We start from the raw sequence: 13959 nt of genomic DNA, 5'->3' as shown, positions 1-13959 counted from the left end.
TTGAAGGTTTTTGATATCTTTTATCATGCCTTGACCTTTCTGCTACACAACTACACAACTGATTGCTGTTAAGGACAGCGCCCTGTTTCTTAGATTAAAATCACTAGCAACGCTGATAGTAGATCTGATAGTAGAGCTTGACGCACATCAACTTGAGAGATGCTAAGACAGACACTACACCAAATGTAATCTTTACCGGGCGGTAAAGAAAACTACTGACATAGAAAAGTCCTGAGGCAACAGGAAGAGATCTAAAAATCTGAAAAAATATGAACCTTGTTCCTAGATGTTGGGGCGTCATGATGAGTATTTTTTTGTATTTTACACACAGATATTGGTTTATGTACTAACAATAAACGCTGAAAATCATCAAAAACTCACATGTAACAATACCTGAAATTTGGGTCATGAGTATGAAGACAATATTTTGTGGTCTAAAAACTTCAATAACTTTTGCAATTCTGCTCCAAATAACTCGATTTTTGGTTCATTCAAAAGCTGAACTATTCTCCTTCACACTTCATAATGTTAGTAAGGTGCTATCTAGTCATTTAACACTCTACATATGTTCAAACAGTTCTGCATGTATAGCTCTGTAGGATCTTTTGTAGACCAGCTACAGATGTGATGTCTCAATGAAAAATGTAGAGGAAAGGCTCACCTTTTTAATGCACTTCAAATCGAGTGATTTGATTCAGAACTGCAAAAGTTATTGATGTTAGAAGATTTCAAAATTCTGTCTTCAAAGTCAAGGGCCAAATTTCAGGTATTGTTACAGGTCGATTTTTGATGATTCTCAGCCTTTATTGTTAGTACATTAACCAATATCTGTTTGTAAAATACAAAAAAATACTCGTCATGACGCCCCAACATCTAGGAACAAGGTGCATATTTTTTCAGATTTTTAGCTCTCTTCCTGTTGCCTCAGGACTTTTCTATGGCAGTAGTTTTCTTTACCGCCCGGTAAAGATGACATTTTGTGTAGTGAGAACCTATCTGTCTATCTCTTCACAAGAGTGTTCTTTAACACTCTCAACACAAGCCGTTTTATGGTTGGCAGCGGTTCTTCTTTGATTATCATTTTCAATCAACCAAGACTTTCCTTAGTTGGCAGGTGTTGTCACATGAAATAACCTAATTTAACGTCATTGGCTCATAGTGATCTTCCGGCTGCTTTGGGCAAGGTCATTTTGTATACACTGATTAATGATACATCTGAATCGAGTACCATTCATCCTCGATTTCTGAAGCACCTCATCCTCATGTATCATTTTCATTTTGAACTAAATCATGGTACTACCCGGATCCCTCATTCCAGATTCTAACAAACGTCAGCGAGAGCAGTCAGCCCCGGCCAGGCCACCCCCTGGAAGTGCCAGCGAAAGACTAGCTCGGCTTCTACAACGCGAAGCGGAAGCCTCGCATCGTAGAATCGCAGGCTTAGAAGAAAGGCCGAATCGAGACAACCCTGCGAATGCCCCAACCCGCAATGACAGGGATAGTCCTGATGAGCATGAGCAGCAACAAGATATTTACAACCACTTACAACTGACAGATGAAGTTAATAACATTACTCCGGTGAACGATGCAACTGAAATTCACCCACCCGGTCTGCGATCTGCATACTTCAAGAGCGTAACTTATCAAGAACGTACTCTTATCAAGGAAGCGAACTGGAAGAAGATAGTTCCAGATCTATTTGTTTCTTTCATGAGGTGTTCCCTCAAGACTCGTCAATGGGGGGATGAAGCAACATGGAACAACGACTTCAATATAGCATGTGCATGCCCGAGTTGGAAGAAGAGTGTAGTCGAGGTCGATGTGATTGATCTGACTAGTAATTTTTTCTATCGGGAATCTGATTCTTTTTCCTATTAAAACAAGGTCGTAAGAAGATATCGCTTGAAAGATGTGGGTGTACTGTTGATATTGTTAAATTAGTACGGAAAGGATACATAGGCGGAACACCAGTGAGGCCTCGGACGGCCTTCTCGATTCGCCTGCTAGCGTTTCATCATGCAATGTGGAAATATTGCACTGTTCGGCTATCACCTTTCTTAGAAGCAATCAATGAGTTCCTGGACTTGGGAGCCCTCTCTTTCTGGTTCCTGGTACCGAACAAGTAAGGGTTTCATATTTCTCAAATGATGTCTTCCACCGTTGACTGACCTTGATGGTTTTTAGACCCGAGATCTACGTGACAACTTTACGCAAGCAGTTGATGCGTACCGTGAGATGATTTGTCTTGAAGACGAATTGTCTGCTTCAGCTCTTTGTCTTTTGCCAGCCGAGAAGCTCGCATCAAACTGCCCCCCCTGCTTCGGACCGAAGGTTCCTGGGAAACGTCCCAACGAACCAGACCATATAATTTGCCTTGATGGCAATTTTCAACATCGCCGGCATGCAGCTGCGAGTGCCACGTGGAGAGGTGAGAGTGGGGTAATCCCCTCGCTTTTCATCAAACCCGAACAAATCAAGATTTGGGAAGACCGAATGGGACAGGTACCTCGTCAAGGCAGTAAATCGGCCCGAGAAGAAGAAGTTATTGTGAAACTATTTGTCTCCTGTTTAAATAACTATTGGTATCTAGTACTAACTTTTTGTTCTGTCTATGTAGGATCCGTGCAGTAACCAGCACACTGCTGCAAACGACATCCGAGGTCGTCAGACTTGGAAGGGGTTTTATGAAACAGGCTTGATGGGGATGGCATGCCGACATGACCACCTCATCAAGTTTATCAATATTATACAGACTGGCGAGCGGTATGTGTTAGCCCATCAACTTTGTACTTCACTTGAGCTGACAACCTGCCTCATACAACAGAGGATACTACGCGCTATCCATGATAGATCAAATCCTCAAGGAATTGGGTCAAGACACTGATACTGTTGAAAAGCTCAAGTTTGCTATACTATACAACATCGGATGCAACTTGGAAAAGAGCATCATAAAGGTACGTAAATACTTGTTTTGAGTCCATACTTTCACAGCTTGAGACCTTGAAACGAGTGATCTATTGACCACACTGCTCATTTGTACAGCGGAACTTTTTCACTTGTGCTCGTGCTAATAATCAGCTGAAATTCGGAACCAGCGTGTTCCATTCATACGTCCATCAATGGTCGTGTCAATTGCAGTATAATCCTCGACTCAACGAGGACTGGGGCCTTTCGGATGGAGAAGGACTAGAGAGGATCTGGTCAAAGCTAGCCCCCTTGGTTGGGGCTCTGAGGTATTCCACCGCATTCCACCGCCTTTGTGCTTTGGAGCTACGAACTCACCACATCAATGAGGCTGGACGTAAGGTATCAGGTACAGTATGATTCTACTGTTCTTTGACTGGTCAAATATTGAAACATTTTGTCGGAATAATATGTAGTACGATGGCTACTCCAGCGATTGTCCACCAGTTACAGCCTGTATAGCCAAAGCTGTCAACACTTGGATGCTTTACAAAAGGATAATCCTACATATTCTGACGAGTATTTAACAGATCAGTGGAACCGTCAACGAGAATGTCAACTTCAGGTGCTGGTGAAGGAGACTTCTCAAAATTTGAATGTCAAATTGAACAAGTTGGTATCTTTGGAGGAGCAGCTGTAAGGTGTTACATGTAGAGGTATGGCTTAGATGTATGGTTGTAGACGGGTAGTTGGATTACTTGTAGTCAGAGACGCCCTAGCTCCATGAAGACTCTTCTTCACCGAATACTCTTCGGATGGAGCTAGGTGAGCCTTCGCACCGACACGGACAGATCAAAACTCGCTCATCTACCACGTACACTACAGATTATTGACGCTGATATTGAGGCTTTGGTCGGGGAACTTGGGGGAGACCACTATCGTGACATGCCGGGCGCTTCAAGTAGGCAACTAACAACTTCTATTCATCTTCATACAATTGGTTGACAGAGAAAGCCCCCAAAGGGCGCAAGCTCATCAGAATACAAGTGGCTAAAGCCAAGTTATACGGGGCTAAGGTGGATGTTTTTGAAATGCAAAAGAGGAGTGATGAGAGAACTGGTAAATTTAAAAATACTTTGATTTTAAGTCAAGATGAGGGGCTGATGATAAAATGTATGAAAGGAACACGAACTCAACAAAAGGCCAAGAAAAATTTGAGGGATAAACAATCTCTTCTAAAAACTAAATATGAGACCTATCAACGTAATGTTTTGCAGTATAATGAGCAGTTCTCTCCAACTGATCCAATTGCTTGCCCCGAGTTCGAAGACATCCAAAGGCTTTCAGTGTTCGATGCGTTCTGGGACATCGGCCAGCTGACCCATCCGGGTGAACCATGGGCAGTTGACAAGAAGACCCAGGATGGCATCAAGGCACTGCGTGATAAGACTCATGCAAGTGATGAGCTTGGGAGACTCGCACGCGAGTGTAGACAATCCGTGAAGTGGGCAGCTAATATTGAGGAGAAGCTGTCAGTGCTCGCAACAGCTCTCAATTCACAAGGTAAGTGCTTATGAGGTCCAATCTTACTCGTTAACAACTCATTGAGTCTTCTGCATCGGATACCAGATGAAAATCCTGATAATATCGCAAACAGATGGATAATCGATGTAGTTGGAATAAAAAAGGGAACAGCCCAAGATCAGTTGAAGAATAGTAAAGAGGTTCTAAAATCCCTCTTGTCTCGCCTGACGCAAAAGTATACTCGCGTGTGGATGTTCTGGAGCGGAGGTATGCTAGGGCTGATCAATCGTACAAAACGTTATAGCAGCCTTGAAGCTATAAACAAAATAGCGGTCTTAAATCAGTGGGGGGCTTTGGTTTTGAGAAGTAGAATTGCCTGGCAGGCAAACTCACGTGCTGAGATCCTTGAAGCAGTACCTCTAGGAGATGACGAGGTGGATGAGCATAATTTGATCGAGTTGCAGGCCATTGATGACGATGAAAGAGTAGAGGAGCAGGAGGTTCGTGAATACGGAGATGCTGGCGAAGATAGCGAAGATGAGCCAGAGATCGAAGCTTGATAGATAGGATGGAATGGTTTTGATTCTTGTTGTGTAACGTTCTTAAGTAATGAAAGAGTTAAAAATGAAATTCTGTTTGGTTGATGATTCAATGATTCAATTGATGAATTGAAAGGGTTGAGATTTGATGAGTTGCCTTTTGATATATAGAGTTGTGAAGTCTGGCATGAGTTGATGTGTGGTGAAGGTCGTGAATCACAAGTTTTCTCGTCTTGATATTTGATGCTTTGAACCGGCGGATGCTCGAAGATGGTGATGTTGAAGGTTCATGAGGCCTTACTCGAGAAGTTGAGAGCTGTTAGGTGCGAGAAGGCTTTCGAACCGCTGGCAAGTGCTCAGCAATGGTGGTGTGGAAGGTGGGGTCTTGGTTGTGTGTGGACTCAGAGCGCTCTGGGTATGAAAGTTCACTCAGCGCGCTCTGAAGAGACCTCAGCGCGCTCTGAAGAGACCTCAGAGCGCTCTGAAGAGGCCTCAGAGCGCTCTGAAGAGGCCTCAGAGCGCTCTGGGTATGAAGAGGCCTCAGAGCGCTCTGAAGAGGCCTCAGAGCGCTCTGAAGAGGCCTCAGAGCGCTCTGAAGAGGCCTCAGAGCGCTCTGAGGTACTCTCAGAGCGTTTTTTTTGCCCTGGACACCTTGCTGGTGGAGTTGTTATTTTTGAGGATGATGAAATGTTGATAAAGTTGAACTATGGCTATATATTGTCCAAATAATAGTTCTGTCATTGTTGAAAAGTGTTCAACTTGAGAGTTGAGGGGCAAGAAAAAGCGCTCCAGGGCCGCTGGAGAGCTCTGCTGCAAAGGTCCGGCTTGACTGTCGTCTATACAGTGCCATTTGCTAAGGGTATATGTGTCACTTTGCAGAGGCTACACAGGTGGTCTGAAACAGGAACAGCCGTAGATGATGAGGTGATAGTTGAAGTATCGCAGGAATCAGATGCGGCTGGAGATGGAGCAGAAGCGATGGTAGGATGACCTGAAGAAGCGGATACAGTTGGAGATGAAGCAGACTGTTGACGCTCAGAAGATTCAATCCCAGAATTGGATGAAGACATTCAAAAAGGAATGAATTTTTGATTCCAAAAAAAATCGTGCCAATCAATGACGTATTTGCAGAATTAAAGTGATTACCCGGGTAAGAGGCTCATAACCTGTGAGTAATGCACGTAATAATAAGCTTGTCAATACGATAGGCTTATGATGAGTAAAAGATTCAAAACAGATGATCTTTATTTCTTCAACACACAACAGCTACTGCATAACAAACACAAGTAAGAGAGAAAGATAGAAATAAAGTGAATATGAAAAAGAACAAGCTTACCTGTGAGTAATGCACGTGATAATAAGCTTTTCAATATGATAGGCTTATGATGAGTAAAAGAATCAAAACAGATGATGTTTGACTCTTGGTGCAAAACTTCACAGGTATAAGTAGTGAAAACAAACAACAGAAGAGAGAGTTAGATATGAAATAACATATGTAATGATGATAATATGAAATAACTGAGACAGAATAAAGAAATCAAATAATGAATCAGAGAACCATAACCGTGAAAACATTTCAAATATAATCATCATAACCAATAACCAATAATTGTGACTGTCAAGGTGATACAAAGATGACCCACCAGTTCTTTGATCACGATTTGATGCAGTTCATCCAAACAGAAAGTTAAAGTAATCAGAATATGAATGATGGAAGTGTCTCATGATCAACCACTCACCTCACATTGATTCCATTTCTGCTTTAGCTTCTTTTTTAAATATGATAGCATTATTTTCCATACTAATGATACGTGAGCAAAACTACAATTCTGATTATTAGTATTAAAGCTTTCTTTAGTGATGCAAAAAGAAATGTGTTTTGAAAGGAAGCTCACATTTGGAACTTTGCTTCATGCTCTATCATTGGTTTGGAGGGGAAAATGTGAGAGGAGCTAAACAAAGCAAGATGTATAAGCATGATGAACCAATTCCATTCTCTTTTTCATTAAGGCTCATAACTATGTGTTTACTATTGTGCACAATAGTACCGCCTTCCGGCGATACTTAGTGATATCTCACCTTGCACTGTCCTTGCCCTCGTGGTGAGGACAGTGCCATATGGGGGAAGCCTGGGCCCGCCTCTTAGTTGGTTTCCTACAACCAACTTTCTTGAGTGCGGGCCGCTTTCAGCTTGGGTAGGTGGGTGGGTATCACCAAACTCGTCTTTGTCTCAGATTGGGTGGGAGGGACGGAAATCTGAGAAACAAGTTCTAGCAAAGAGTTGATTGAGTGCTGAAAAATGAAAAGCTTCTTTCAAAGCGTGAAGACTAAGAGTGTGAGGAGATGATGAAGGTTAAGGTTGAAATTCAGAATTTCAAATCCTAACCAGAGAATCTGTACAGATTTGACTTTCACGAGTTAGCCTTAGTATTTCACAGGAATGGACACCTACACCATTTCATGCCTCATGGTGTATACTATCCATTCTCTTTTTCATTAAGGCTCATAATTACTATGTGTTTACTATTGTGCACAATAGTACCGCCTTCCAGCGATACGTAGTGATATCTCACCTTGCACTGTCCTTGCCCCCGTGGTGAGGACAGTGCCATATGGGGGAAGCCTGGGCCCGCCACTTAGTTGGTTTCCTACAACCAGCTTTCTTGAGTGCGGGCCGCTTTCAGCTTCCACCCCGCCCGCCCTCCTATAGGTGTCTGGATGGGTTGATCGACATCCCTTCTACCAAGGTGTTTGGCGGGTAGACGTACCGTCCTTGGCCTGTCGGTCAACCCCATCTACGGTGCGTCTTTCCAGAGCGTCTTGTTGGCAATAGGTTTCTTACGGCCACACTACTGAAGTTTTATTGCAGTTAAGAATTCTTTTGTATCTACTCATTCTTTCAGTGTAAAAATTTTAACATATCTCTTATGTGAGTCTGATTTCCATCTCCCTAACTTCTTCAGCCGCTTTTCTTTTGTATCTAAATTTGCCCTTAAGGAGGCTCCTCCTACTCTGAAAGAGTGTCCGGACCAAGTCTGGGTACTTGAAGACCCCCAAGCTTCTTCCAATCTCTTAAGGAACTTTCCTTTCTTCAAAATTCCTGATTTTGTCTTGAACAAAAACTTGTCCCTGTCTTCTGTTGCATTCATCTGCATCAATCTTCTCATTGCTGCTACTGGGTCTAGTACCGAAGGTTGTTCGTGGAGGTGTATAATTTGAATTTCTCCGGGTGTTGCCGTTTTCCCTTTCCTTAAATGAATTTTTACCCAACCTCCTAATTCCGACCTTCCAAACTCGACGTGGTGCCGCAAGATTGCTCCATCTTCTGCTTTCTTTCTGAATATCTCTCCAAGTCTCATTAAACCCCAGAACGCTATTAACGCGATGGCTGCTACAAATTCATGATGTTCTGATTGGCCTTTGCAGTAGTCTAAGAGTTTGAATAATTGTTGAACTGTAACTGGATTCTTATGTGTCGTGAGTAATTCTCCTTCTTCTTCTTTCCTTGTAGCCTTGAGTAACAGTTTGATTATTGCATCGTCTAGTTTTATCTTCCTGACATGTTTCACAAGGTGCCACACTCGGATGCCGTCAATATACTTGTCTATTGTCTTCAACACAATCTTCCTTTTTGGTTGAACTTTGCTAATTACTCCTGAGCGTCCTGCCCATGTTATGAAATTCTAGATGTCATTTGGTTGGATTCTTAATTGTTCATCAAATACCTTTCCTACTGATTCTATGTATTCTATAAATTTCGATAATCCTGACAAATAGCCTTTCAAGGTTGTTGTTGCCCAGCTACTCTTCGCCATATGTGCTCCTGCGTTCAAAGCATTCCTAAATGTGTCCTCAAAGTGACCAGGTAGTTTTGGTAATCACATTGGGTTGTGTCTGGTGGGTTGACTGGTCATTCGATAAGGAGGCATTTGAGATGGTTTGTTAATGTTGTCCCCTGTGTATGGGACCTAAGTATTGGTGGGTCATTGCCCTCTCCCGACCCGTTTTATCGGGTTGGTCTCATTTCTTTATTGGTATCCCGCGAGGTTTTGTTTGGCTCTCACGACTGCCTTAGAGGCATGTTCCTTATTTCTCGACGATCACTTCGACATACTCCTCTTAATTCTTCTTCCTTCTTCACCACCTGCCTTTCTGCTTGGTGTTACTTGCCCATGATATCAATGGAACCGATGTTTAATCCCGCCTCTACGAGGTGGGCACTCTCCCTTCTGTTAAGGTAACTCACTTTATGTTATATTTTGTAAGTCACCTTTCAATTTACATTTCAAGTTTGGCACAAGAATTCTACTAAATCACATGGTATCTTTACCCTGATTTGATCCTGCTTCCTCTTTGTCAAGTCTAGGCCTCTCGACAATGCGTCTGCGGCGTTGTCTTTCGAGCGCACTCGCTTTGCTTCTATCGCGCTATTGTGTTTTAATAGGTCGGCCTGTATGAGTTTCCATTGGCGGTTTACCAGTGTATCCCTCGACTTGCCGTTGTTGATCGCGCCTTCTGACACGGTGTTGTCTGTTAACGCGAGGTAAGTGTTTCCTTCTACGTCTTTCAAACCTTTTACCATTATCCATCCTAATCTAATTGCCACTGTTTCTGCCCACGCAATTCCCCGTTTCAATCCTTCATTGTCAGTTTTGTCCCAATTGTCTTTCAACTTGAATCTGGACCACTTTTTTCCAACTATAATGCCTAATCCATACGACATTGAAGCATTGCCGACCCACCCTATTGTACAGGTTTCAGGTTTGGGATGACTCGGAGCGGATTTGCCGTCATTAGTGTTTCTCTCCAGATTCGTAAGTCTTCCAACACTTCATCTGGGATGTCTCGTAAGGCGTACTTATGTTTCCATTGCTGTAACAATCTATACGTTGCTGCGCAGTAGAATTTCATTTGCGGGAATACGTAGGCGGCGTGCTGCAACCATCCTACCATCTTTTCTGTTTCTTTAAAGGACTGCTTATCTTGTTTCAAGTATTCTTCTATTTGAGTAATCCTTAACTTCAACTTTTTTTCAGGTAAGCCTACTGTTTTGTTTTCTTCGTCCCAATTGAAACCAAGATATTTCTGTTTGAAACTGAACTCTCTCCACTTTCCTTCATTTGTAACCACACCCATTCTTCCGCTTGCTTCCACTACGTCGGCCATATTACCTGCTTGCGTGTCTTCAACCGGTTTCACGAACAACGTGTCATCCACCCAACAAAAACCTGCTAACATCTTAAACTTATGCACCATCAACTCCTTCCAAGCCTCTGCAGCCCATCCGAACGTTCCACAACCTGCGACGCCTCCGAATTGGACCCTTGTGTCTAGTAATACTTCGCCGTTGAAGTGATCTAATACCATCAAGAACCTCCATTGATCAACCACTACTGGAATTTGCCTATACGCTTTGGCACAGTCGAAGATTCCGAGTAGCAATTTCCCTTTATATTCAATGAAGAAAACTGCCACCTTTTTAAAGTCGTCACAAGAGGTAGCGAACTCCTCCTCATCTACGTTTTCATTTACTGACTGAATGTTTCTAAGATGTCTTGGGTACGACAGGTCACTTATGGGTCTAAATGATCCATCACCATTTATCACAGCACCAAGCGGATTCGTTCTGAAAAACCTGATTTTCTTGTATACTTCTTCTTGAGTCCAAGGGCCATACATCCTACCCGCCTCAAGTTCAGTTTTGAAATTATCTTCTATTTTCTGTTTTGCTTGTTGAGCTGATGTGTGATTTGGGGGGCAATAGAATCTTTTTTTTGGTATGTCTGCATTTACAATATCTTGTGTAAACCCCTTCTTAAACATCTTAAACATGTGTTGATATTTCTCCAGTAAGTTTTCCTTTCTTAACTCTTCCTTCCACACTTCTAAATTCATGTCGTATGATGGTTGTTCTGGCCAGCTTCTTACATTTTCTCCTCTTTGATTGCAGACTATTTTGTGAATCTGCTCATTAGTACTATCAGGGACGGGTGATTGTGTTACTCTTTGGTACCAATTCACAATTCAATAGGTAAGGCAAGAAATTGGCAAGGGTAGGGTTCAGGGTGGGGAAATTGTCACTGGTTAGCTACCATTTAAGGTAATACATTTCATTTCTGTCCTTCTACATAAAGTAGCTTACGAACGCTTCCATTTCCTGTCTGATCTTTTGTCATACCGCCTCTCGGGGCTTTTACTACGTTCTCTCTTTTTCTCCTCTCCCCATCTGGGTCCTCGGCTCTCAAAGTTTGACCGACTTTCGAAACCAGCTCTGCTTTTGTATCCTCCGCCTCTTGACCTTCGGTTCCCTCCATTTCCTTGGTACGTACTTCCACTTGCGTGTGTGTTGAACGCCGTGTTGTTGTTGTTGTTGGAGTTGTTGTAGAGGTTTCCGTAAGGTGAGTGGCTCTTGCTTGCAGAGGGTTTATTCGTAATTGACCTTTTGACCTGGTTTTTATAGGGGCATATGTGTGCTTTTAGACCTCCCACAGCGTACGGGTTGGTTTGAAGACACCACAAGGCACGCCGTGGTGGCATAGTCCATTCACGTGAAAGGTCAAGGGCGAATGCGTGAAAGAACAGACCATACAGGTTCTCGAAGAGAGAATTTGAAATCTCAGATCTAGAGATTTCAAACTCTAAGCTTCTTCATCACACATTCTCACTTGGCACACTTCTTCACCTAGCTTTCAGTCGACGCTCATCTCCTTTTTGCTCTAGAACTCGTATTTCAATTTAAAATAATTGCATAATAGTCACATAAGTGAATAATAATAGAAACGAAAGAAATCAAAGAAAGAAAATGGCTTTAAGAAATCAAATCGACAGAGCAGCAAATAATCTTCAAAGACGATTAACAAGAGCAGAGGCAGCAGCAACAGGTACACAGCTAGAAGAGCGGCTAGTAACACCACGAAGAAACGGAGGAAGACGTCAAGAGCAACAAGAAGGCATCAGAAGAGAAGAGCAAGGTAGTGATGAAGAAGAATGTTCGCATGTGCCAAGATTGAATCAGCCAATACCAGAAGAGGACGAGGAATGGGGTGGAATAGGAGAAGTGGATGGAGACGAACAAAGAGAAGATGAAACAGATCAGATGGATATTGATCAAATTGAGAAAAGAATAATAAAAGGTAAGATATAACTCACTGATGTAACTTTCCATTTGTCACTCCTCCTATCCGATATCAACCATTCATGATGGCGAAACGTTTGTAAACACAACAAGATCGTACGAGATCGTAAAGCCTGGCCCGGCTACAAATAGGAGCCCAGCCAGGATCGGCTTACAGTAGATACCACGCCTGGTCTGGCTTAGAATAAGACCCAGCCAGCGCGGGCTTACAATACGTTGCTTAAACTTCTATCAACCTCCACGACGTAGAGGTACGGACGCTGACATTTGGGGTGGTTCCTTTGCAATTCCTTCGTATTCAGAAGCACGTAGAGAAGCTCTGGTGGAGTTGATCCAGGACGCTTACGATAGAGATGATGACGCCGGTGCAAGACGCCTAACAAAACGTTTGAACAAGGAAGACGGTGTAGAAGAGCCGGGAAATCCTTACGTGATGGATGAAGAGTCATCGAAGTCGTCCGATGATGAGGCGAACGTCCGGTCATTTCTAGTAACCAAAGTACCTCCGGAAGCCCCTAGCGTGACCTTTGTTTGTGAAACCCAGCGACAAGGCCCAGCAGACCGAGATCAACCAGCTATCATTAAAACGACTGCTACGTCAGCACTCAAAGAAACTGTAGATTGGTTCCAAGGATGCTCGAGTCAGGAAGAGTCAGATAAAGCAAAAGCTTTAATGACGGCGAAGAAAGGTTCACTTACCTTGTCGAACAGCGATATGATCCACAATGGACGCGTATTCCGGTCTGGTCCAGCTAAGATGGGAGACGCTATCACACCTTTATCGCCTCATCTGACCTTGAAGTTGAAAGGCCTCAAGTCTTTCATCCCTTTACCCGTGTTCGATGAAGAATTTCTGATTAGAGACCAAATGGCCTGGTCCCTGTTACCACCGAAGTCAGAAGACAAAGCGGATAAGGAGAAGAGGTTGTACGGAGGAGAAGGTCCAAAAGAAGAACTTACAATGGATTTTGAGGCCTGGAGCGATTGTATGGAGTTGATGTGCGTACATTTACGAGACCAGGACTGGGGTCCAGTAGCGGATCAATTCGAGAGTCACATGGTGATTGTAAAGCAATTAAGGAAGGATTTTGGGTGGATGGTCGCATTGAGGTATTGCCGGCTCGTAAGACAAGGAGTAATGCGAGAAACAATTGATAGCTCGATGGGGAACTGGGCGGAATTGCAAGACCATTTGTTAGCTCAAGCAAAGACCAAAGCCGAAAGCTATAATGAGCGATATTACCGAACGAATCCTTACCCCGAAAATGGTCCAAAAGCCAATATATGCCCTTACACCAACCAGACCAAGACTTCTCAGCCGGTTGCAAGCACAAGCAGTACAACCTTTAACACCTCGTACACCCCCAATCACCATACCAGTGTTAATCGCCATGCAACTGGAAGTTCGTATCGTGGAAACGGTGGTGGTAAGAGAAACAGAGGAGCTCAACCGTGGAACAGAGACCGAGATCGTGATGTCCGAGGCCCACGATGGGGAGATGAAAAGAGGAAAGAGCGTAGCAAAAGCCCTGAGAGGCGGCACGAAAAGAAGGGAAATGACGGGAGATGGAAGCGATCGTAAGCTGTAGCCCACGTGGCCGGATGATGTGAATGAAATGCATTACCTTTCATGGTACTGATCCTTGACCTGTCCCGTCACGCTCCATGTGCCTTTTGCCTTGCCTCACGATCCTATCCTCCATGCCAACGTACCTTCTTAAACAACTGATGACGGCATGTACGGTTAAAGTGAGGTTGGAAACTCAAGTTTGACTAACCCTATTGTCTTAAATTGCCGGGGAGAAGACGTAAAAAGCTGGCCGGAGAGATCGTCCTACGAAATGAACCTCGAAGTCT

The 13959-nt window shown here is 43.4% G+C and overlaps 2 protein-coding genes across 2 annotated transcripts; both read left to right on the top strand.

Annotated features, from left to right (window-relative positions):
* Window positions 1–1290: 1290 nt before the first annotated feature.
* On the top strand, window positions 1291–1829 carry MELLADRAFT_107905 (uncharacterized protein; the record flags this gene model as incomplete). The annotated part of the gene is made up of 2 exons (XM_007411748.1): window positions 1291–1715; window positions 1778–1829. The coding sequence occupies 2 exons, from the start codon at window positions 1291–1293 to the stop codon at window positions 1827–1829; spliced, it is 477 nt and encodes a 158-aa protein (XP_007411810.1).
* Window positions 1830–11769: 9940 nt separating this feature from the next.
* Window positions 11770–13684, top strand: MELLADRAFT_88329 (uncharacterized protein; the record flags this gene model as incomplete). Its single annotated transcript, XM_007411749.1, has 2 exons — window positions 11770–12100; window positions 12354–13684. The coding sequence occupies 2 exons, from the start codon at window positions 11770–11772 to the stop codon at window positions 13682–13684; spliced, it is 1662 nt and encodes a 553-aa protein (XP_007411811.1).
* Between the last annotated feature and the right edge of the window lie 275 nt (window positions 13685–13959).

Source organism: Melampsora larici-populina (genome assembly GCF_000204055.1).
Source record: "Melampsora larici-populina 98AG31 unplaced genomic scaffold MELLAscaffold_26, whole genome shotgun sequence".
NCBI lineage: Eukaryota > Fungi > Basidiomycota > Pucciniomycetes > Pucciniales > Melampsoraceae > Melampsora > Melampsora laricis-populina.
This window is presented reverse-complemented; position numbering and strand designations above follow the sequence as displayed.